The sequence below is a fragment of the Octopus sinensis genome, linkage group LG25 (genome assembly GCF_006345805.1).
Source record: "Octopus sinensis linkage group LG25, ASM634580v1, whole genome shotgun sequence".
NCBI classification, from domain to species: Eukaryota; Metazoa; Mollusca; class Cephalopoda; order Octopoda; family Octopodidae; genus Octopus; species Octopus sinensis.
The window spans coordinates 12650965-12678464 of NC_043021.1; the positions used below are offsets into that span (position 1 = coordinate 12650965).

The window sequence follows — 27500 nt, forward strand, 5'->3', positions numbered from 1 at the left end:
ATACATATATATATATATATATTTCTAAATGGGTGAATAAATTATCCTATATATATATATATATATATATATATATATATATATATATACACACACACATATATATAGATATATATATGGTCATTTCTATAAATGTGCAACTGTCAATCTTTGCAGGTGTTGGCTACTCCATGTTGATTCTTGTGTTCCTCATTATAATCTACTATAACGTTATTGTGGCATATTCCATCTACTTCCTCTTTGCATCCTTCACATCATCACTGCCATGGCTCAAATGCAATAATGAGTGGAATACATGCAACTGTACTGTAAACACTTATGGCGACAACTTCACCAACATTGCCGCTACAGACCCCAGCAATCAAGTACCATCTCTAAGCGACGTTGAAGGCCTGTTTAATGAAACTCATCCTGATTGCAGACGTAAGTAGAATGTTCATTTTTGAATTCTGTCATTGTTTTGCTCTTTTACTGATTTTCAACTTAATAGACTATGGTCATGCTGAAGCACCGTCTTGGGTCTGACTGTACAAAGCCCACCCCCCAGACTTTGTTTCCTCCTAACTTTATACAAAATGGATATTTTTAAATGAAATTTGCTACAGATATGTTTCAAAGGATGTAAATTTAGAATTTGTTGTGAAAAAAATTCTTCAGAAGTATATGGCATGCCTCAACTTTGTTTTCTCATACTTTTTAGAAATATATGAATTTTTAAATGAAATTTTCGACAAATACCGTTCAGATGATGTAGATTACAATTATACCAAATACCACAAAATATTATGCTCAATACTCTTCCAACTCTGCCATTCATTGACCAACACACATACAAACATTCATATATATGTTCATACACACACATTTATACATGCATATATCAGATATTATACTTATATATGTATATACATCATACATTTGCCATGATAGATCGCTAGCTACTACACATTCTTTATTTTCTCTCTTTGTTTCTTTGTGTTCCTTTCTGTGGAAGAGCGTAGACTCGAAACGTTAAGGACTTTTTCACTTCCCGAGCATTATACTAATACATCTGTTTGTTGTCTACGTCACCTGTCTTTGTCTTGTTTTTTTGTGAATTCTCCCTATATACATGCATACATACATACATTCCAGACCAAACTAATTTATAAACTTTTGCCTATCATTCCAGACCAGACTAATAAATAAACTTTTGCCTATCATTCCAGCCAACTTAACAGACTTGATAACATCCTCTGGAAATGTCACTTCATCTTGGAAAGCCCTCATTGATCCATATTTTTACAACTACACATCTAAGACTGCAAGTGAAGAATACTTCTTGTATGGCAACTACTTTTTCCCATCGTTTTACTGACTTCCCACCTTCTTATCTCCCTGTATTCCCATCTTCCTTTTTTATCGTCTTCCCATCATATCACCACTCAGTCTTTCCATCTTATCCTCTTCTTGATTTCCCATCAACCTGTCTCCTTCTCTTCCTATTATCCTCACTTCCTGTCTTTGTATCTTCCTGTTTTCCTGTCCTCCCATCATCCCATTTTCTTGTCTTCCTATCTTCCTGACAGGGCCGGCTCAAGGTACCAACAACTAAGGCAGTTGCCCAGGGCGCCATGGGCTAGGGGGCACTAAGGAGGGCGTGACAAAGACAAGGAAATTTCAATGACCATTAGCTTGTACATGCCAAATTTCAGCTTGCCGGGGGCACCAGTAACCCAAGGGCTGGTAGATGGAAATTGAAAGAAGCCCATATATATATGTATATGTTTTTGTGTCTGTGTTTGTCCCCCCCAACATCGCATGACAACCGATGCTGGTATGTTTATGTCCTTGTAACTTATCAATTCAGCAACAGAGACCGATAGAATAAGTACTAGGCTTACAAACAATAAGTCCTGGGATCGATTTGTACAAAGAAAGGTGCTACTCCAGCATGACTGCAGTCAAATGACTGAAACAAATAAGAGTAAAGAGTGTACTAAAATTCTACCAGCTTGCTGCCTTATTTTTATGATATATATTGCTGTTAGCTAGTTGAGTGGTAGACTGCAGAGCTGAACTGAATGTCTGATAGCATTTTATTTCATCTCACTACATCAGGGGTCGCCAAACTTTTTCAACCATCGACCCCCTTTAGCCACTTCTCCTTCCAAATTGACCCCCTTTACCCACTTCTCCTTCTGCATTGACCCCCTTTAGCCATTTCTCCTTCTATATCAGCCAGCCTCCTCATTTAGAATATCTTAATACTCTACCCTTCATATCTTAAATGCATTCCAGGTACTGATGTTGGCAATTAAAATGTTAGCTAAAATATACATGTACAACAAATTAAGAAATTCTATTGAAGATAACACACTTTTTACATTTAAAACTATGTGTATAAGTATATAGTATTACTCTTTTATTCTTTTATTTGTTTCAGTCATTTGACTGTGGCCATGCTGGAGCATTGCCTTTAGTCGAGCAAGTCAACCCCAGGACTTATTCTTTGTAAACCCAGTACTTATTCTATCGGTCTCTTATGCTGAACCACTAAGTTACGGGGATGTAAACACACCAGCATCGGTTGTCAGGCGATGTTGGGGGAACAAACACAGACACACATGTACATACATACACACATATACATATACACGATGGGCTTCTTTCAGTTTCCGTCTACCAAATCCACTCACAAGGCTTTGGTGGCCCGAGGCTATAGTAGAAGACACTTGCCCAAGGTGCCACGCAGTGGGTCTGAACCCAGAACCATGTGGTTAGTAAGCAAGCTACTTACCACACAGCCACTCCTATGCCTATAAGCCTATTAAGCTTTCAATTTTTATGAAATTGTTTTCAGTTAGAAAATGTGAAAAATGCATCATATTGCTGGAATATCTTTTATTGAAATTGACAACATCAACGTGAGGGATGGGCATGGAGCTGACCAAGTATTTCAAGCAGTTCATCTGGGTGAGCTGGTCTTTCACATGCTGACCCCTCCCCCCCCCACTTGACCCCTTGGCTATCATTGACTCCTTGTAATTTCCTTCAGACTTTGGTGACCTCTGCTCCATATCCTGAGTTCACATCCTGCAAGAGACTCCTTAGCATTTTATTCCCCTAAATTCAGAACCAGAGTGTTGTTGCTTTAACCCTCAGGTCAACTGTGTTGGAGAAGATCTAATTACCAAAGGCATCCCAGCTATGACCATCCCATCTGATTTTCAGATATGATGAATCTAGAATTACCTTGCCTCATGTATTGTTTCCTTCTATTTATTTTTTTAAAGATAGTTTCAATGTGTGGTTTGAAGTCGCTATTTCTAGCAGTTTGATGGGCCACATAGAGGCTGCTTCAATAACTTGAAGTTGTACTGTCTCTAGTGGTGGTGGTGGTGTTTATATTACTGGTTGTTAACGACTGTAGTGGTGGGATATGGTGGTGATGGTGATGGTATTGACAGTGGTGGTGGTGATGGCAGCAGTGGTAATATGGTGATCGTGACAGTAGTGATAGTGATGGTGGTGGTGGTGATGGTATGTTCTTATATTAACCAAAGTAATTCTGTTTATTATTGTAATTATCAGATTATTACTAAAAAGTTGTGAGTCGTTGTTATTGTTATTGTTGTTGCTGCTGTTTAAACTCAGGTCAGCCCTGATTGAGTAAACCTAAATGAAGAATGGAGTTACCAGCTATGACCATCCTGTCTTTTGTTGTCTTTTAACAGGACAAGTAGTTTGACCAATATCTTCTGTGTGGAATACGTTAGATGGAAATTGTGCAAAAATCCTTTCTCTCTCTCTTTGCTTACACACACACACATTGGTGACAGAGACAATATTAGTACTGAGAGATAATCTTTATCCCCACTTAAACCTGGATGTTCTGTTAGAACAAACTATACTGTGGTAGATACCATTAGTTTTTTTTGGTGCAAAATGAACTCTTGTTCATATCCCTGCAAGTGGGGAGATAAATTCTAGCCACCTCCAGTGCTGAGAACACCAGATCCCGTGATTTCAACCATCCTTGGTCTCATCAATGATGGACACTCAACTGCCAGAGAGAGCAGCAACTCATCTCCCCACCAGCAATATATAGATTGAAAGTGCCAGAACTGGTACTGGTGTCATGATTAGTCAATTAGCTTGTTAAAATTTTTTAACAAGCTAACTGGCTTGAGGGGGCTGGGCGTTTTGAGGATGGTCATGGTTGGAACGATTTTGATCAATAGGTTATGCTGGATCATGTTTGGTATGATAATCATGGCCAGAATCACTTCAAGCAATAGGCCTGCTGGATCAAGTTTGACAGGATGGTCGTGGTTACAATATCTTTGATTAATAGGCCTGTAAGATCAAGTTTGAAAGGGTGGTCATGGCTGAAATATATTTGAGCAATATGTCTGCTGAATCAAGTTTGATAGAATGGTCATGGCAGTGAGTTGGCAGAATCGTTAGCATGCCGGGAGAAATGCTTAGCAGTATTTCGTCTGCCGCTACGTTCTGAGTTCAAATTCTGCCAAGGTTGACTTTGCCTTTCATCCTTTCAGGGTCGATTAAATAAGTACCAGTTACGCACTGGGGTTGATGTAATCGACTTAATCTGTTTGTCTGTCCTTATTTGTCTCCTCTGTGTTTAGCCCCTTGTGGGTAGTAAAGAAATAGGTATTTCATCTGCCGCTACGTTCTGAGTTCAAATTCTGTTGAGGTTGACTTTGCCTTTCATCCTTTCGGGGTCGATAAATTAAGTACCAGTTACGCACTGGGGTCGATATAATCAACTTAATTCATTTTTCTGTCCTTGTTTGTCCCCTCTGTGTGTAGCCCCTTGTGGGCAGTAAAGAAATAATAATGGTCATGGCCAGAATCTCTTCATTCGATAGGCGTGCTGGCTGGATCAAGTTTGAAAGTGTGCTTGTGGCTGGAATATCCTTGGTCACATGTCTGCTGAATCAGCTTTGACCTGGAACTAAACAACACCAACAACAACATCATTGATGGATTTTTTCTTTTTCTTTTTGTTAAATGTCCAATTCTAATTGTGTCCTTAAAAAAATGTCTGTTTTAAGCAATGAAGTCCTAAAGATGACCGACGACATCTATGAAATGGTCACAGTGGAATGGGACCTCAGCCTCTGTCTTCTTCTCGCCTGGTGTATAGTATTCTTTGTCCTTTTGAAAGGAATCAAGTCGTTAGGGAAGGTAGGTACTTTCTTCCATGTTGTTTCTTCTTATTTTAGTTTTTGGTGTGCAGGTTAGCTCTGCACACGAGTCGACAGGTCTTGAGCCAAACTTTGAGATGAGGGCACTTGCTTTTCATAGACAGGGCAGTCCAAGTATTTGAGGAGAATGTGGGGGTGGGGTTCACTTATTGATGTGAGGAAACTGACCTCCTCTTAACCAATGATAATGACGGTACTGGTGCCGAGCTGGCAGAATCGTTAGCACGCCAAGCGAAATGTGAAACCGTATTTCCTCTGCCGTTACGTTCTGAGTTCAAATTCCGCTGAGGTCGACTTTGCCTTTCATCCTTTCAGGGGCGATAAATTAAGTACCAGTTACACACTGGGGTCGATGTAATTGACTTAATACCTATGTCTGTCCTTGTTTGTCCCCTCTATGTTTAGCCCCTTGTGGGTAATAAAGAAATAGGTACTGGTGCCTTCCCCCTTTTCTCTGTCACATGACTATAAATGAACAATCTGGTGTGTTTATTTTAATGGGCTACCAATGTATACAGTACGTTTCTCTACCCAAGGTGTCAAGAAGACACTCGAGAAGAAATGGAAACAGAATTGAAAGAAGATGTTAATGAAAATAATAATAATAATAATGATAATAATAATAATAATAATAATAATAATAATAATAAATAAATAAATAAATATTTATTTGTGTATAACTTCTGGATGAGTTATCTCGGTCCTATATAGTCTAAACAAAAAATGAAGTAGACTGACATGTGATTTTGAACCTGTAGAAGGCACGCTAGATGCCGAAATATTGTTCAACCAATTTCACATGATAAGGCACTCTTCTATTTATTTGTGTATAAATTCTGGATGAGTTACCTCGGTCCTATATAGTCTAATAATAATAATAATAATATGATTGATTAGTAAAGTCTTCCATACAATTCCAGGCTGCTTGTTTAATTTCTCTATTTCCATATATTTCCAGGTTGCTTATTTCACTTCTCTGTTTCCATATATTTTATTGGCTTGTCTCATTGGCAAAGGAGCCACACTGGAAGGTTCTTCAGATGGAATCTACTATTACCTACGGCCAGACGTCTCAAAATTAAAGAACGCTCAGGTAAACTCATAAATATATGATGGACTCTCCTGTCGAAGATGGCGTATGAGATGTTCGGCTTTTGCTGAATGGCCTACACAAATGATTTGTTTATAATGATCAAAGCTATGTGGTGTACATTAGCTCATACCTTACACCAAATGGGCATTGCCTGAACAGGTGCACAATGTGCCACACGTCGGGTGTCAAAGTGATTGTAGAGGAATGTGAGATGAATTGTTTCGCTGATGAACATAATGCAAAGCCCAGTCTAAGAATTGAAACCGTGATCTCATGATCATGGGTACAATACTCTAACCACTAGGCCAGGCATCCTCACTCAAAATATATAATGTGTATGTGTGTATGTGTGTGTGTCTGTGTGTGTGTGCGTATGTGTGTGTGTGTGTGTGTGTGTGTGTGTGTGTGTGTGTGTATGTATGTATATACGTATGTCATTATTCAGTTTATTTCAAGATTTCTTGCCAATAGAGAAAGAACCAGTTTGTAACCTGGTTTCCAAGGTTCCTTTATTGGAATTTCACCATCAACAACAGGGTATTTTTGTTTGTATGTATGTCATTATTCAGTTTATTTCAAGATGTATGTATGCATGCATGTATGTATCCGTGTATTCTCTTATTTTGTTTCAATCATTTTGACTGTGGCCATGCTGGAGCACTGCCTTTGGTCAAACAAATCGACCCCAGGACTCATTCTTTGTAAACCTAGTATTTATTCTATTGGTCCCTTTTGCCGAAATGCTAAGTTACGGGGACGTAAACGGTTGTCAAGCGATGGGGAGGGAACAAACAGAGACACACAAACATATATATATATATTCTGATTATATTTTAGATATTTCAATTAACCTGAAGATTGACTGTAACCATAACTCGAATTATTACGAATTGTACAGCCATGAAACGATCGTAGTGTTTTACACTTTATCTTTTATTAAACTTTTAATACTTTTGATATATATTTAAAATAATATAAATTAATTAATTTTATGTATTGGCTTATGTTTTTCATTGTTTGATTTGCCTAATAGTGGTTTTATCTCTAATTTAATATAATATATATATATATGACAGGCTTCTTTCAGTGTCCGCCTACCAAATCCACTCATAAGGCTTTGGTCAGCCCGAGGCTATAGTAGAAGACACTTGCCCAAGGTGCCACGCAGTGGGACTGAATCCAGAACCATATGGTTGGTAAGCAAGCTACTTACCACACAACCACTCCTGCACCTATAATAATAATAATAATAATAAAAATGGTTTCAAATTTTGGCACAAAGCCAGTAATGTCGGGGGAGGAGTCAAGTCAATAACATAGACCATAGCGTTCAACTGGAATTTATTTTATTGACCCTGAAGGGATGGAAGATAAAGTCAACCTCGGCAGAATTCGAACTCATGATACTAAATATTTCAAATTTTTGCCACAAGGATAGCTTGGAGGAGGTAGGGATGAGTCGATTACATCAACCCCAGTGTTCAAACTGGTATATATTTTATCGACCCTGAAAGGATGAAAGGCAAAATCAACCTTGGCAGAGTTAGAACTCAGAACTTTGGGATCGGGCAAAATACCGCTAAGCATTTCTTCCAGTGTGCTAAAGATTCTGCTAGCTTGCCACCTTACTCATAACCCCTAATACTAATAATGATAATAAATAATAATAAAAACAAACATGAATAGGCGCAGGAGTGGCTGTGTGGTAAGTAGCTTGCTAACCAACCACACAGTTCCGGGTTCAGTCCCACTGCGTGGCATCTTGGGCAAGTGTCTTCTGCTATAGCACCGGGCCGACCAATGCCTTGTGAGTGGATTTGGTAGACGGAAACTGAAAGAAGCCTGTCGTATATATGTATATATATGTGTGTGTGTTTGTCCCCCTAGCATTGCTTGACAACCGATGCTGGTGTGTTTACGTCCCCGTCACTTAGCGGTTCGGCAAAAGAGACCGATAGAATAAGTACTGGGCTTACAAAGAATAAGTCCAGGGGTCGATTTGCTCGACTAAAGGTGGTGCTCCAGCATGGCCGCAGTCAAATGACTGAAACAAGTAAAAGAGTAAAGAGTATGAATATAAATGTGAAAATTCTCCTAGAGAGGTCAAGGAGAGGCATAAAGGGGGAAATATAGGTGATTTGGGAGCGGTAGAGGATATAGATTGTAACTTTTGAGTACTCCTCAGACAAATAGACACTTGAAAAATCCTCAAGAGTTCCAGATAAACTATAAGAGTTACTTACTTACGTCACTTATATCCTGTTTTCTTCTTTTTTCTCTCTTTTTTTTTAAACTTTTTCGTTTTTACAAATGAGGATATCCTTCTGACAGTAAAAAAAAAAACAAACAAAAAAAGATTTGTTATCTAAGAGAATTTCAGAGTTAATTAATTATCTTAATTAATTTAAGGTGCAGGCATTGCTATGTAGTAAGAAGTTCACTTCCAAACCACTAGATTCTGGGTTCAGTCCTACTGCATGGCGCCCTGAGTAAGTTTCTTGTCCGTCATGTATAAACATGTGTATGTACATGTGTATGTATGTATGTGTGTGTGTGTATATATATATATATATATATATATATATATATATATATATATATAATAATAATAATATTAGGGAGTAAATCCAAACTTACAGGGAAAAATTAGATTTAGGATTAAATCTAATTTTACAGTATAAATATATATATAATTTAAATTTTGAATTTGATATTTTATATATTTTGTATATTATATTAATTAATTTTATTTCTATGTTTTGGTTTATGTTTTTCACTGTTTGAGTTGCCTAATAGTGGTTTTGTCTCAAATTTAATATATATATATATATATATATATATATATATATATATATATATAATATATATATATATATATTATATATATATATAATAATAATAATATTAGGGAGTAAATCCAAACTTACAGGGAAAAATTAAATTTAGGATTAAATCTAATTTTACAGTATAAATATATATATAATTTAAATTTTGAATTTTATATTTATATATTTTGTATATTATATTAATTAATTTTATTTCTATGTTTTGGTTTATGTTTTTCACTGTTTGAGTTGCCTAATAGTGGTTTTGTCTCAAATTTAATATATATTATATATATATATTATATATATTATATATATATATATATATATATAATATATATATATATATAAAATTTTGATTCAGATGAATAAGGTACCTAAGTTGAGGCACCAGAATTTAGTATGGTATTATCCATACAATTTCAAAATAAGGTGATTAAAACCAAAATAAGCAACAAGGATATCCAGAGGTAATGCAGTACGATCATTTCATGCAACTCCATTTAAATATTAAAAATTATTTAAAACACAGTCGAAATCTGCTCATTATAAATAACGTCATGGAAGAGCTAATTAACTTTATATTCAAATCATTAAACTTAATTGTCTAATGAGGTTATTGTATTTTCAAATCTTTAAATACCATTATAATTATTCCACAATCTTCAAAATCATTTGGATGGAAAAAATATAAATTCTGTACGCGAGGTCAGAACAGTACTGAAAGAGTATTTTTAATCATGGACAAGTGAATTTTGGAAGAGGGGCCTTGTAGGTCTACCAGATAGATAGAAGATCATGTAGAAAATGAAGGAGAGTATATTTTAGATTAAAAAAGAACTTTATCTTAATTTTGAAAAATAAAAGAAATATAAAAAAAAACACATTATTTATGGGATGGCTCTATATATATATACAAAATAAGAAAATGGAGAAATACATCTAAATCATTTATCAACTACCAGATAATACCCAATCACATACTTTATTAAACCACTACATAAGAACATTAGGGTTAAACATAAAAATATATAACAAAATAGCATACATGAATGAGTAATACAATAGAATAATCATTATAAGAGGATATAAATAAATAAATATAAATAGATATAAATATAAATATACATTATATCTTACAGCTGTTTCGGCCATGCAGATATATATATATATATATACATATATGAAAATAGTAATGCAATACGAGAGTAAATATCGGTACGTCGTTGTGCCATTTATTTACTTTTATATATATATATATATATACATACGTGAATATATCATGTATGTAGCAGATTGGGAAAAATTTTTTTCTATTGGTTAATATATGCTGAGGTAAGATTTTTATATCAAACCAGAAACTGGTCCACATGTATACCTATACCACTAAATATATAGCTTTATATGCTATATAGGTATGTGAGGGATTTTTTCAATCCACTTGCACGAGTATTGTTGATTCTGTTATCACTTTCAGTGTTATTCTATTGGACTCTTTTGCCAAACCGCTAAGTTATAGGAAGGTAAAAACACCGATATTGATTGTCAAACACAGACAAAAATACATAGAAGAAGAACAATTACTCAAAGTGTTACACTGTGGGACTGAACCCAAAACCATGTGGTTGGAAAGCCAGCTTCTTACCACATGACCACACCTGCATCTATTTAATCATTTTGTTTATTTATTGTATTTTTATTTCACAGGTATGGGTGGATGCCGCTGTGCAAATATTCTTTTCCGTAAGTACCAGCATGGGTGGACTGATCACCATGGCCAGCTACAACAAGTTCCACAATAATACATTTAGGTAACCCATCAACTTCGATACCTAATAATCTCACATATGTCCCCTTTCTATCTTACCACAATATATTTATATTACTAAACAAATCAAGATAAGAAATAATGATAATAATCCTTTCTAATATGGACACAAAGCCTGAAATTTGGTGGAAGGGGACTAGTCGGTTACATTGACCCCAGTGCATAACTGGTATTCAATTTATCGACCCTGATAGAATGAAAGGGAAAGTCGACCTTTGTGGAAATTTAAATCAGAACATACAGATGAATGAAATACCACTAAGCATTTTGCTCCACATACAAATAATAATAATAATAATAATGATGATAATAATAATAAAAAGATGATCTACAGCAAATATTCTGCCCAGTACCCAGATTTGCTTGTCAGTTGCTTGACCATAACCAGTTGAGCACGTCCCTTACAGGCACCTTGTTGGTTATGACAATGAGGGTTCCAATTGATTTGATCAACAGAACAGTCTTCTAGTGAAATTAAAGTGAAAGTGGCCGAGTGCTCCACAGACATATGTACCTTCAACATAGTTTTCATGGAGATTCAGCATGATACAGAATGTGACAAAGCTGTCCCTTTGAAATATAGGTACTACTCACTCCTTTCAGCTGAGTGGACTGGAGCAATGTGAAATAAAATGTCTTGCTCAAGGACACAATGTGTCACCAGGAATTGAACTCATGATCTTAGGATCATGAGCTGAATACCCTAACCGCTAAGCCATGCGATGATAAGTGCATCTCTGGTCACAAGCAGCAGCAGTGGTGCAGTATCATAGCCATGTGTTGAGAGGAATTCTTTGGGGTTTGAATAATTCACCTTTGGGAACTTAGGTGTTTCATTCAACATCCTTAAACAAACCTTATTCAGGGACCTTTTGAGTAGGATGGGCTACTTGACCTGAAGAAAATTCTAACTGGGCCCCACCTACAAGGTCATGCACTGTTTATCTTGATATGAGATGACCACGTTACGCACACGTGCCTGGTGTACCCTTATCAGATGGGTAGTCATGATGGGTATACTGGGCTTCATGTAATTTACCCCAGTGTCACTTTGATGGTATGCACTGCTCTCTCACTCAATAATAATAATACTAAACTTTGCCAGATCAGATTGAGCCTCATGCAGCCTTCTGGCTCACCAGTCCTCAGTCAAACCATCCAACCCATGCCAGCATGGCAAGTGGATGTTAAATGACGACGATGATGATGATGACTAATAATAATTGCAATTATTATAATTAATATCGTCATAATCGTCTTCCTCCTCCTCATTATTATTATTATAGTTATTCTTAAGGTGGTAATCTGGCAGAACCATGGGTCAAAATGCTTAGTGGCATTTCGTCTGTCTTCACATTCAGAGTTCAAATTTCACTGACATTGACTTTGCTCATTGTAAAAATTAATGCTTGTTTTACTATAAGTATCAAAAGAATACACTCGAAGTGATCATGACAAAAATGCAACAGGACTTTCTTGCCAACCTTATATATGTAAGCATTTTTATCATGTTACATAAATACTTACACACACTAATGAGTAAACAGGAAGCTAATGCCTTTATGAAATCCCCCTTCCAACATCAATTAAATCTATTCTATACTTTCAGAGATAGCATATTACTGCCCATCATTAACTGCCTGACCAGTTTCTTAGCTGGGTTTGCCATTTTCTCTGTGTTGGGGTTTATGTCATACAAGAAAGGTGTACCTCTTGACAAAGTCGTCGAAGATGGTAAGTATTAATTTTCATGGATTCATCATTGGTAACTGAAGCAAAACAGGAAATTTATCGTTTTCTAATCTAATCGGATTATTTGTCTTTCAAGTGTTCATTATTAACAAGGAAAATGTTCCCATGGAAATTGCATTCAATATTGCTTGTTGTCATTGGTAAACACAGAAACTGTAGGAAAAATTAGTGTGTGCAGGTATGTGTATATATATATACATATATATATATATTTATATACACACACATGAAGGCGCATGGCTCAGTGGTTAGAGCGTCGAGCTTACGATCGTGAGGTTGTGAGCTCGAATCCCGGACCGGGCTGCGTGTTGTGTTCTTGAGCAAGACACTTTATTTCACGTTGCTCCAGTTCACTCAGCTGTAGAAATGAGTTGCGACGTCACTGGTGCCAAGCTGTATCGACCTTTGTCTTTCCCTTGGATAACACTGGTGGCGTGGATAGGGGAGGCTGGTATGCATGGGCGACTGCTGGTCTTCCATAAACAACCTTGCCCGGACTTGTGTCTAGGAGGGTAACTTTCTAGGTGCAATCCCATGGTCATTCATGACTGAAGGGAGTCTTTACCCTTTTTATACACACACATATATATTTATATATACGCACACACACACACACGTTTGCCACCACAACCTCGTTTAGGCTTAGCAGCCCTTCTTGTTTGTTTTCGCTGTCCTGTTTGTGTTACCAATTTTGACCCTCCACAAAATTCCAAACTTTATTTAATTTGCTTTGCGGAAGTAACTGTTTTATTGAAAGCGTATATTGTTGTTAAATGCTTGAAATACGAGAGTAGAAAAACAGCCAACAACTGATGAACGGTCGTTCTTTATGTTATTTCTTTAATTATTATTTAATTTGCTTTGCGGAAGTAACTGTTTTATTGAAAGCGTATATTGTTGTTAAATGCTCGAAATACGAGAGTAGAAAAACAGCCAACAACTGATGAACGGTCGTTCTTTATGTTATTTCTCTTGGATTCCATTTGTGTCTTTCGTTGTTCGAAAAAATAGTTCATGTTCCATGTAGTCATACGCAGAATATGAACTATTTTTTCGAACAATGAAAGACACAAATGGAAAGGAGAACAAGTAACATAAAGAACAACCCTTCATCAGTTGTTGGCTGTTTTTCTACTCTCGTATTTCGAGTGTGTGTGTGTGTGCATGTATATTATATATTAAAACATATACTTATATACACATTGTATGTATGCATGTGTGTGTGTGTGTATATATATAGATCTGATACATAATATAATATCTAAAACAGGTCCTGGCTTAGCATTTGTGGTTTATCCTGAATGTCTTGGAAAAATGCCCCTTGCTTCATTATGGTCAGCATTGTTTTTCCTAATGATGTGGTCTTTGGGTGCTAGTAGTTTGGTAAGTAAACTTCTTTCTTCCTTCACTGTACCTGTGTAGTTGTTGTTGTTGTGATGGTGGAAATTTTTGTTGTTTTTAGTCCCAAGTCAGGCCCAGTCCAGCATATATATGATCAAAGCATTCTATTCTGATCATGTTTCACTTTTTTTTGCAGACAGTGAATTACAATTAAGTAATAGATATGCTCTGTCTTATTCATTATAATAATAGGTTAAATAATTAGAAATTTGCTTGCTATTTCTAGCCAGTTGAGCGTTTGAGAATTTAAAAATCACTTCTTTAACTTTCTAAGACATCTCAATGCTTCTAAAGCAAACTTCACTTGTTTATTTATGTTCACCGTAATTTGAATTTATTATTATTGAGTGAGAGAGCAGTACATGCAATCAAGGTGATACTGGGGTAAAATATATGAAGCCTAGTATACCCATCATGACTACCCGTCTGATAAGTGTACGCTACGCACTTGCATGACAACCATGTGCGTGACATGGTGATCTCATATCAAGATAAACAGCACATGACCTCGCAGGTGGGGCCCAGTTAGAATTTTCTTCAGGTCAATACTGCTCCACTGCTTCTGCTCATGATCAGAGATGCACATATTGGCAGTTACTAAGGGATATGCTCAACTGGTTAAGGTCAAACAACTGACAAGCAAATCTCTGGTATTGAGCAGAGTATTTGTTGTAACACATCTTCTTTTTCTTCTTATTTATTATTATTATCATTATTATTATTATTATTATTACTATTAAGGCAACAAGCTGGCAGAATCATTAGCAAGTCAGGTAAAATGCTTAGCAGCATTTCATTTATTTTTGTGTTCTGAGTTCAAATTCTGCTGAGGTTGGCTTTGATTTTCTTGCTTTCAGGGTTGATAAAATTGGTATCAGTTGAGCACAGGGGTCAACATAATCAAGTTACACACTCCCTTGAAATTGCTGGCCTTGTGTCCAAATTTGAAACCAAACCATTATTTTTATTATGGACATGTAGAATTTTTAGAGTGCCAGAAGAAATGCCTTGTGGTATTTGTTTTGCCACTTTGTGTTCCGAGTTGAAATCCCAACAGAATCAAAGGTCCATAGAATGCAAAGACCTGCAAAGTAACAATGTTTCAGTGAGGTGCAGATATAGGAAATGTCAATGCTTGTTTCCCCTTCAAATTGAAAGCCCATGGAACAAAAAGACCAGCCAGATGACAATGCCCCAGCTTTATCTCTCTTCAAATCCTATGAAAACTGGGTCACCATCGTTAACCAAAATAACTTATGTCAACCAATTAAACCATGCTAAGTTAATAAGATTAATTAGGTTACTTATCTCATCCAGGTTAATTAAGTGATCAATTATGTTATCTGGGCAAAACTGTGGTAATTAAAATGATTCAATTGATTTCAGTCAATTAGGTCAACTTAATTGACACAGATTATCTTTGGTTTGTATATACATACACACACACATACTCAAAGACCATACACACACACACACTCACATGCACACACACACATACACACACACACACACACACACACACATAACATACAGCTTTCCCTGGGTACCATGTATGAAATTCTTACCAACACCCTTTCTACATATAAAACAGGGCCACTTTCCTGAGAGAATTAAAGCTTTGTCTGCTTTCCTTCTTACTAGAATTTTGGTCTTTACTAAATTAATTTTTGCATGCATGCATACATACATGCACACATGCATAAGTTTATCATTTAAGTATACATGCACTTATCAAGACATGCAACTATATATGCACGGAAATATATACATAAAACAAAACGAGTGGCTGTGTGGTAAGTAGCTTGCTAACCAGCCACACGGTTCCGGGTTCAGTCCTACTGCGTGGCATCTTGGGCAAGTGTCTTCTGCTATAGCCCCGGGCCGACCAATGCCTTGTGAGTGGATTTGGTAGACGGAAACTGAAAGAAGCCCATCGTATATATATGTATATATATGTATGTGTTTGTCCTCCTAGCATTGCTTGACAACTGATGCTGGTGTGTTTATGTCCCCGTCACTTAGCGGTTCGGCAAAAGAGACCGATAGAATAAGTACTGGGCTTACAAAGAATAAGTCCCAGGGTCGATTTGCTCGACTAAAGGCGGTGCTCCAGCATGGCCGCAGTCAAATGACTGAAACAAGTAAAAAAAAAAAAATACAAATTTGCACATGCACTGACATCAAATACTGTGCACATACACACATACATACAAAAATACTCTGTTGATGTTGTTGAAACACCAATGAAGAGGCCTTGGATCTTGGTTAGAAACCGGCTCTTTCTCTATTTGCAAGAAATCTTGAAATAAAACTGAATAATGACACACACAAACACATATATATATATATATATATATATATACAGACAGACATATAAGAGAAAGAGGACATCTATGGACCATTGATAAGGAGTTTGCAAATCTGGTACTCAAGATACACTTTCAGCTTCATACCTGTAATTATTGGAGCAACAGGATGCATACCAACCCGCCTGGAGCAGCAAAGTATAGCTGAACTTGGGATCCTCAGGATAGAATGCAAATCCTTAATTCTTATGCTACAAATGATCACGTAACCTGGGGCTATAAAAATCTGCAAGATCTTCTTAAGATTTAAAGGATAATGCTTAAAACAAGATTCTGGCCTTCACAACTTTGATACCAAGTAGACAATTGGCCAAAATTTACTCAAAATTAGAAAGAGAAAAAGAACATACATACATACACACATACACACACACACACATGGTTGACAAAACTATGCCTTAAATTCTTATGTTCCATTTATTTCCCAGAGAATTTACTGAAATTAATTCTTGAATAAATTCTTCAGTTCTCCCTGAGTGAAAATATTTTTACTGGCATCACAGATGACTATGCGAAAACTCTGCTGAAGTTCAGAAACTCGATGATCTTTCGGGTTACCATCATTCTGATTTGTTTTTGTTGTGGCCTGATCATGGTGACCAAGGTAAGATGTTTAATAAAACCTGATAATAATAATAATAATAACAACTGCCTGGGTACTAAAACAACAAAACAACAACAATAGTGGTAATTGCTGCTGTTGTTTAGCCCTGGGTCAACCTTAATTGAGCAGACTTGTGATCAAAGATATTCCAGCCTAGTGGTTAGGGTAATGCACTTGCAATTAAACGATTGTGGTTTCAATTTTCACACCGGACAATGCATTGTGTTCTTAAGCAAATAACTTCATTTCACATTGCTCCAGTTCACTCAGCTGTAAATGTGTGACCCTGTGATATATTTGTAACCTTTTCAGTGGGAACATTGTGATCTTGGTCATTTATATGCCATAAAAACCAGGTAACTAGCCCTGTGAGTTCTAGAACAGGAATGTCCCAGGGACATCTATCTCTCTTTCTCTCTTTGGTTGTGCTGCTTTTGTGGAATTGCATAACTCTCTCTCTCATTCATCCAATTCCATTATATTAGAATTTGAATTGGGAGTTTGAGTCATAATGAATCTTTCATTAGCTGATTGCACAACCATGGATGCATTGCAGTTACTCTCGTGATAGAGCCTTGGTGTTCCTGACCATTGATCAATGTAAGAAGAACTACTGGCTCAGGTGAGCTCTTCTGCTACATCTTCATAATCTGCCATGCTGCTTCTCATGGATTCCATTATTACAAATTTGAACTGGAATCTTGTGTCATAGTAAGTCTTTCAAATTTTGATGGAAGTTATTAATTTAGATCTCATTAGCACTTTTGAAGCCATATTTCTATTGAAGTACACTGCCTGTTTCAATTACGTCTTGAAAATAATGAAGAATTCTGTAAAATAACTTTGTCATCATTAAGATGTAATTTCAAAACAATTTTAATGAAAGTTCTTAATTAAGATCACTTTTACATTCTTGTTATATTTTCAACTGAATTTGTTTCAATTTTGAAAATATTTAAGAATCTAGTGAAATAACTTTGTCTTTATTAAGCTGTTATTTGGAACATAAATTAACAGGAAATTTTGATGGAATGTTTCAATGTAGATCACTTTGAAATAGAAACTTTGTATCATAGAACCAGAGACCATCTCGGGAGGGATTGTATCAAAAGGCTTAAGAAGGTGGGTTGTTATTTCAGGGATAATTGGCTGCTACTTCTAGCAGGTTGAACAATAACTATGTAGAAGTTCATTTGTTGGCTCATGTTTAAATGGTATCAATGATAGATAATACTAACAACAGGCTGATAATTATATTAACCCTTTGTCATTTAAACCAGCCACATCCAGCTAAAATATGCTAACTGTTTTATGCTCAAACTGGCCAGATCTGGCCTCTCACACCTATCCTACAATGTCATTCTAAAAACTAAGAGTTACCTCGTCAAAATCTCAAAGCTACAAGATAATGCATAATTAATTCAAAGCAATGCGAATAAATAAGCATTACATTTGACAGAGTAATGTAAATGCTAAAAGGTTAAAGGTAGTAGTAGTGGTGGTGGAGTTTGTGTTAATAGTAGTAGTTGTAGTAGTAGTAGTGGGAGGAGGAGGAGGAGTCCCTTGATTTTATGTAGTTTTTAACATGTTTTTTTTCTTTTTCTATTTGTGTGTTTGTGTGTGTGTGTTTCTTTTTTTTATTAGTCTGGCTTGTATTGGTTGAACTTAATCGACAATTCCGTGGTTGGATTACCATTAATCATCATCGGATTCTTTGAGATTATTTCGTTCCAATGGATTTATGGTAAGTAAGAGGTTTTTATTTCTTCCTTTTTCTCATGATTTATCAATTCAATAAAGCAGAGCAGGAAAGATGCGAATTGGCAGGGTCAGTAGAGCATCAGACAAAATATTTAGGACACAGAACAGTATTTGTTACAAACCTCTGTACTGTGAGTTCAAATCCTGCCAAAGTAAACATCACTTTTCATCTTTTCTGAGAGTTAAAACAAAACAAAACAAGTACCAATCCAAGGCATAGAATTGACAGGACTATAAGAACGTTGGATTGTATACCTTGTGGTATTTTTCTGGCTCTTTGCATTCTGAGTTCAAATCCCACCATGGCCTACCTGGCTGATAGACTTCAATCTATCATCCACTTTAATACTCCTATCTGGTACCTTGCATGCTCTTAGTGGTGTCCACACTTGTTGCAAGCATTCAGGCCAGGTCTTTAATTTGACGATTTCTTTCTCCACCCCCCTCTTTCTCTCCCTCCCTCCCACCTACCAGTCTTGAAAGGCCTGTTACTGGACATGGGCTACTGATTTGCCGCCTGAACATCTTTTGTTTGTTTGTTCCAGTCACTGGACTGCAACCATGTTGGAGCACCAACTTGAAGGGTTTTAGTCAAACAGATCTCCACCCCCCCACCCACGCCACCACCACTTACTTCTTTACAGCTTGGACTTGTTCTGTCTGACTCTTTTGCTGAACTGCCAAGTTACAGGGATGTAAACAAACCAACACTGGTATTGTCAAGCAGTGGGTGGGACAAACATCACACACACATACATACATAAATGCATACATACACACACACACGAGGGGTGTTGGAAACTTCCTGGTTTTGAGTAAAAGAAAATACAGGAGAATCAGTTAATTATGAAATTACAATTTTATTCAAAATATTCCCCTCTCAGCATGCAAGGTACCAGATTGAAGTATTAAACATGATGTTAGAGTGAAGTCTATCAGCCAGGTAGGCCATGGTGGGATTTGAACTCAGAATGCAAAGAGCCAGAAAAAGGCCACAAGGTATACAATCCAACTTCCTTCAGTTTTTCTAAGCCCTGTTAAATAACACGGAAGGTTGGGCCTCCAAACAGGTCTTTCATGATACCCTTAATGCCAGGAACTTTTCAGCACCCCTCATATATATACATACTTACATACATATCATCATCATCATCATTTAGCGTCTGCTTTCCATGCTAGCATGGGTTGGACGGTTCAACTGGGGTCTAGGAAGCCAGAAGGCTGCATCAGGCCCAGTCTGATTTGGCAGTGTTTCTACGGCTGGATGCCCTTCCTAACGCCAACCACTCCGTGAGTGTAGTGGGTGCTTTTTACGTGCCACCCACACAGGTGCCAGACGGGGCTGGCAAACAGCCACGGACGGATGGTGCTTTTTACGTGCCACCAGCACGGGGGCCAGGCGAGGCTGGCAACGGCCATGATCGGATGGTGCTTTTTACGTGCCACCGGCACGGGGGACATATAACTTTAAATACTGGCACTCCAGTTGACCAGTTGATCTGGTCAACAAAACAGCCTGCTCATGAAATTATTATGCAAGGGGCTGAGCCCCTATATAATAAAAGATGAAAAAATAAAATACTGTTAACACACCAGTCATTTATATATTCATGTTTTTCTTTCTATTTTTATTTATATTTTGTCGTTGTTATTATCATTATTATTATTATTATTATTATTATTATTATTATTATTATTCAGTAGTCTTATTTTTATTATGTGCTTTCAATGCACTACCAAGCACAGCTCTGTGTGCCGTGGGTATGTGCTGTGGTTTGCTGTGATGCTCTTATGGTTACTGTATTGAAAGCATTTTGCATAGGATGTGTGCAGTGTCCAGTAGTGCATTATTATTATTATTATTATTATGGCGGTGAGCTGGCAGAAACGTTAGCAGGCCGGGCGAAATGCGTAGCCGTATTTTGTCTGCCGCTACGTTCTGAGTTCAAATTCCGCCGAAGTCGACTTTGCCTTTCATCCTTTCGGGATCGATAAATTAAGTACCAGTCTTGCACTGGGGTCGATGTCATCAATTTAATCCGTTTGTCTGTCCTTGTTTGTCCCCTCTGTGTTTAGCCCCTTGTGGGTAGTAAAGAAATAGGTATTTCATCTGTGTTTACGTGTTCCGAATTCAAATTCCGCTGAGGTTGACTTTGCCTTTCAGTCTTTTAGGGGGTCGATGTAATCGACTGGCTCCCTCCCACAAAATTTCGGGCCTTGTGCAAAGCGAAGAAAAGATTATTATCATTATCATCATCATCATCATCATTATTATTATTATTATTATTATTTTCTTTTGATTTTTTTTCCCTTCATGTATCAGGCAACGTATCGAATGACATTTCTCTGATGTTAGAGACAAAAGCGTTTATGGTTATGAATCTTTGCTGCAAATTTGTCACACCAGTCATTATGTTTGTAAGTCACAGCTTTACTTCCTAGTGTTGTTGTTGTTGTTGTTGTTGATGTTGCTATTGTTGTTTACCCCAGGGTCATCTAAACAGCTCAATTATCTTACTTCACTCAATAAAGGATGGCTGACTGATTTTTTTTTTATCACTTTGTTATTCCTGTTGTTTGTTTCTTTAACTGGTTTCAGTCATTGGATAGTGACCATGTTGGGGCATCACCTCGAAAGGTTTACTCCAGTGATTCTCAACCATTTTCTACCTACAGGTAGAAAAAAATAACTGTTAAAACTGAACTACACTAAGAATAAATACAAAGGTAAAATTACTACCTGCTTTTATAGCAAGTTGATTCAGGTAGTTTATCCCATCCCCCTCCGACCTTTAATATATGCAATTGAAAAAAAACACATTATTTATGGGATGACCCAATACATACATACATACAGATATACACACACACACACATACATACATACAGACATACATAGACAGACAGACAGACACACACACACATACATACAGACATACACACACACACATACATACAGACAGACATACACACACATACATACAGAGAGACATACACACACATACATACAGAGAGACATACACACACATACATACAGAGAGACATACACACACACATACAGACAGACAGACACACACACACACACACATACATACATACATACACACACACACACACACACATACATACATACATACATATGTATGTAAATGTAGATTATGCCATATTTCTGTGGAAGGCATCGCACACGTGATTAGCAGCTGCCCAAAAATGTCATGACATGACATTCTCGCAAAAACAATATACAATGCCTTTCAGATTAAAAAAGACTGTCTTGGAATAAATATAGAGCATATACCTCTGTCATTTAATACAAACACAAATATCAGCACATGGAATACTAGCAGAACACTCTTTTCAAAACATCTGACAAGTGTAAACATTACAGGCCGGATATTGTTGATTGGGATAGACAAGGAAAAGTATTTAACCATCACAGAGGTCAGCTGTCCTGTTGATGTGAATATCTCTTTGAAAATCCAAGAGAAAGATGACCATGGACACCTGCTTTGTAACCTCCAGCTTCAATATCCAAATTACAGATTTACATTTATATCAATAACTAGCAGTATCACCCGGCGTTGCTCGGGTTTGTAAGGGAAATAACTATATAAGCATTTTTAGAGAGTTATAGCCAAAAATTAGCAAAAAAATGCATTAAAAATGGAAAAAAAAATGATGGTAAATTTTTTTTTAAATCATTGACTCATCGTAGACATTTTTAGAGAGTTACTTCCCTTATATAATAGCGAAAAAATGCATTAAAATGGAAAAAATGGTGGTAATTTTTAATCGTAGACTCATCGTAGGGGCTCGATATGAATCACGACTATAAGATACCCGGTTTTGGTTAAACTGCACCGCAAAATGTGGGAGTAGTTAGGAATCTAAATCGTAGGAAACAGACACACAACTTGACTTTTATATATAAAGATTGGGTGCTTTTGGTTTTGTAAGTAAATGCCTGTCAGTCAGTCTGGATAAGCTTGGATTATCAGAAAAAGCATTCAACCAGGTGATTTGCACATTACAAATTCAGTCTGTAAGTAGAACAGTAAAACTATGCAAGGCTTTTCTCAGGTTTAAAATCTGACATTGTTTGTTTTCTTTGTCTACATTCCAACGATGGAGCTTTGTATCTTTGTTAGAAAAACCAGCTCCTTCTACAGACAAAGAATTTGAGTGACTACACACACATATCCACACGTATTTCACTTGTTTCAGTTATTAAACTGCAGCCATGCTGGGGCACCACCGTGAAGAATTTTAGTCAAACAAATTGACCCCAGAACTTGTTTTTCTTTTTAGAGCCTGTTACTTATTCTATCGGTCTCTTTTGCCGAACTGCTAAGTTACAAGGATATGAACACACCAACTCCAGACGTCAAGCGATGGTGGGGAGCAAACACAGACACAAAAACACAAAAACGAGCTTCTTCAGTTTTCGTCAAACCAAATCCATTCACAAGGTTTTGGTTGTCCCAAGACTAGAGTAGAAGACATTTGCCCAAAGTGCCACAGAGTGGGGCTGAACCCTGAACCATGTAATTGAGAAGCAAACTTCTTACCACACAGCCACACCCGCAACTACTCACATATGCATACAACCACACATATACATACATCACCGTTGTCATCATCATCATTATTTTAATGTCCACAAGGTGGCGAGCTGGCAGAATCGTTAACATGCTTAGTGATATTCCTTCTGCTGCTACATCTAAGTTCAAATTCCACCGAGGTCGACTTTACCCTTTCATGGTCAATAAATTAAGTACCAGTGAAACACTGGGGTCGATGTAATCAACTTCCCCCTCCCCTAAAATTTCAGGCCTTGTGCCGCAGTTCAAGAATTTGGACCTGGAGATCTCCATTTCTAGCGACTTTGAGGGCCACCTCCCAGTAGTGTTGGGCGTCAACAAAGAGCCCTCGACTACAAGACGACCAAAGTTTTTTTTCTTTTTTTTTTCCAAGGTCTGGGGTCTCCCGCCCCGAAGCCCTAGACCATCACCTAATCGTCTTTACCCGTCTTGTTGCTTAAAAGCAACAACAGCCTTGTGCCTATAGTAAAAAGGATTATTTCAATGTCCACTTTCCCATGCTTGTATATCTTTTTATTCATCTATCCATTTCTATCTTTCATTTCAGTTGCTGATATTATTTAAGTTTGTGAAATTCCAGCCAATAACAATGGGTAGTTATGAGTACCCCATGTCTGCCCAAGTGATCGGATACCTCTTATCAGTCCTTTGTGTCATATCCATACCAGGATATTTTATATATTACTTACTCAGAAACTGCTCGGTTAGTTACTCTTTTTTACTCTTTTACTTGTTTCAGTCATTTGACTGCGGCCATGCTGGAGCACCGCCTTTAGTCGAGCAAATCGACCCCGGGACTTATTCCCTGTAAGCCCAGTACTTATTCTATTGGTCTCTTTTGCCGAACCGCTAAGTGACGGGGACGTAAACACACCAGCATCGGTTGTCAAGCAATGCTAGGGAGACAAACACAGACACACGAACACATACATATATATATATACGACAGGCTTCTTTCAGTTTCCGTCTACCAAATCCACTCACAAGGCATTGGTCGGCCTGGGGGCTATAGCAGAAGACAGTTGCCCAAGATGCCACGCGGTGGGACTGAACCCGGAACCATGTGGTTGGTTAGCAAAGCTACTTACCACACAGCCACTCCTAGGATTTTTTTTTTTTAATGTTTTTTCTCCACCTTCCTTTGTCTCCTCTCCAACCTTTTCTCCTCCCAAATTTCCAGTTCTGTCTCCATTATTCCTTGTTTCCTCATTACCGATATCTAGGAATCACCCAGACTGGTGTTTTAAGCAAAAATAGATATCCTGAAGTCTGCCAGACGTCTCTGGGCAGCTCATCCAGATGTGAACAATACACATGGGCAAAAACATGGAGAGAGGGCTGATTTTATCTTGATAAGGTTTGACCTCATTCCATTGCAGTCACAAATTAATTTCATTGAATTTTGTATGTCCTGCTTGATGTTATTTACTTCGTCACACATACACACAATTAAGCTGTTCAACAATAGTTTTGAAAAGGGAATAGAAACTTTCAGGCAGTTTCCCATTTCCATCCATCGAACTTCTGTATACAACAACAACAATAATCCAAAATCTTTATCATTCTCAATGTAGAGCTGTGAAAACAAGGGGGAACTGAGGGCATGGGCCTTGATTTTATTTACTATTTAAGTGATAAAGATTTGTTAAGTCTGCCACTTACGTTATTTGCAGTGTAAGCAAACACACTCGGTAAAAGATTTTCAATAAACAGAGGAGACAGTGATGACAACCTTACCATCTATGGCGTTTTATTTAGCTCAAAAACGAAATATTGACAACTTTTTTGTATGTTTCTTGTTGTCTTACTTGAATCAAACGTTAATATTTGACGAAGCAATTGAAAGCAAAAAACAAACTATCATTAACTAGTAGTATCGCCCGACGTTGCTCGGGTTTGTTTCGACCCTTTAGAATTGGAATTTTTGAAAAGTAAAAATTTTGCTTTATGTGGCTTGATATTCTCTTCAAGGGAACATTTTTCTGGTTGAAATACACCAAAAAAATGGCGACACAGCAGTCAAAAAATCGTAAAAAATAGGGATTTTCATAGAAAAGAAGCACCTTTTTGATGTAAATAATTTTTGGTGTTAACATGGTCTGATTTGAATTTTATCTTCTACGGAATGAAGAGCAAGCCTTCTTCTATCATGCTCTCAATTTTGGTCAACTTGTGCCAGAGGGTCTTAGAGGAGACAGTGTTAGTTGAAGGCTACCAAACCTGCCACACACAGACGACTTCAGCTTTTCGCAAAAGGGACTCGTCTGTGGGCTATATTTGGTTGTTCTGTGCATGTTGCACAATATACTTTAAATGTTATAACATTCCACATTTTGAAACATGTAATACGCATTTTTAGAGAGAAAAATGTCGTACTTCAACCTCTTTGTTCAAGGTAAAAGCAAAGCACAAGAAAATGAGAAATTCCGATTTATGCGTGATGGCTCTTCCAACTTTTATTCTGTGAAAATACAAATTACATGTTTCAAAATGTGGACGATGAAAAGAAAATAGAAATAGTGGCGACGGTGAGGGGGGTGGGGGCTGGGTAGACATTTGAAGAAAAAAAAACGAATGGATTAAGAGGTTTTATTTTAAAGAAACTTCGCTGGTGAGTAATTTAAAATGTGGGAAAATGGTGAAGAAATCCGAGAAATTCCAGTTTACTTAAGACAGCTATTCTGAAAGTCCAACAAATATAGAATTGAATATCTTCGGCAATCTTTCGTCTCTAGTAGACCTTTCCGTCGATTTCCGTAAAAATTTTTTTTTTTTACATATGGGCTTGCGGGAACTTTTGAAGTAATGAGAGCGAAAGAGACTAAGAGAAAGCGATTGTATGACGAGGGAAGTTCTTTTGAAGTTACCGTGCATGTGTGTGTGTTTGATGGGGTGTGGGAGACAGACAGTATGTTGTGTAAGTGAAGTGCTTCTGTTAGTGTGTGTGAAGAGACAGAGTAATGCGTGAAAGAAAGAGATAACTGAAATTTTTTACTCGGTGTATGTGTATATGTATATTACTTCAAAAGTTCCCGCAAGCCCATATGTAAAAAAAAAAAAATTTTTACTAGAGACGAAAGATCGCCATATCTTCTTTTAAAAAGTTTCGTTATGACAGAGTTTCGAAAATATAAATTTGAAAAAAAATTGTTGAAAGCACCGAAAATCAGAAAAGTCGGGTTGGTAAAATGATGAGCTCCAACCGGTACTCCACTAATTTCTAAACAACGAAAAACCACGATTATATTAATTTATATTTTATAATAGCTTAATTTAATCAGTCGATTATGTCACCTATATTTAAAGCAAATATACGAAGACGAATTCTGAAGTTTGTCTCATGCTGAAAATTTACAAAATTTATATATTTTTTTATAAAACCAAACTTTACATAGAACAAAAGTTAAAATACCAATTATGGGAGATATGAAGAATGTCTTACCTTTACCTAAAAAATACCAACTCAAGACAACAGTTGTGCGAAATACATCGAAGTCACATTTGTAAATTATTTGTTTAGTGACAGTAATCTCTCTCTCTCTCTCTTTGTGCATATATACACACAGAGGCAAACAGGGTCTAAAAATATTGGTTGCCAGTAGAGTTAGGGGGCCCACCCGCAACCACAATGCTGTAATTTAATTTTTTCTTTTTTTTTTTTTTTTTTTTAAAAGTATTCTTTTCAACTATCTACAAACACAGCCAGGCTGAAATAATGCATTCTTCCAGGAGTGAATAAAAATTCTCGAACTTGAGGGGATGGGCCCCTTACATACTAACATGGGGCCCCCATGTATGGAATCTAATGACGCAATATATATATATTAATAATACTAAAACTCTAAGGATGTTTGTATGTCCTGTAAATATCTTAGAAATAGTATATTTTATCTTAATTTTTTTTGCATATTTATTTTCATACCTTCGGCAGTGCAGTACAAATTTTTGTGACATTCGGTCCTCTATTCATTAATGAAAATGAGTGAACACAATTTTTATGTTTACTCATGATGTCAGCACACATACATACATACAGAATACACATACATATAATGA

General features: G+C 36.8%; 1 protein-coding gene across 3 annotated transcripts in view; it reads left to right on the forward strand.

Annotated features, from left to right (window-relative positions):
- Nucleotides 1-27500, forward strand: part of LOC115224410 (sodium- and chloride-dependent glycine transporter 1-like) — a 38634-nt gene that overhangs the window by 9397 nt on the left and 1737 nt on the right. For 2 of the 3 annotated variants that reach the window (XM_036513477.1, XM_029795307.2), the window contains exons 4-14: nt 157-423; nt 1209-1323; nt 5061-5193; nt 6172-6306; nt 10839-10942; nt 12569-12693; nt 13982-14094; nt 16945-17082; nt 18727-18826; nt 21167-21261; nt 23992-24147. In XM_036513477.1, the coding sequence (XP_036369370.1) occupies nt 157-423; nt 1209-1323; nt 5061-5193; nt 6172-6306; nt 10839-10942; nt 12569-12693; nt 13982-14094; nt 16945-17082; nt 18727-18826; nt 21167-21261; nt 23992-24147 (1481 nt within the window). Of the gene's footprint in view, nt 1-156; nt 424-1208; nt 1324-5060; nt 5194-6171; nt 6307-10838; nt 10943-12568; nt 12694-13981; nt 14095-16944; nt 17083-18726; nt 18827-21166; nt 21262-23991; nt 24148-27500 lie in introns of those variants that run through there. The other variant, XM_036513478.1, reaches the window with a different exon arrangement.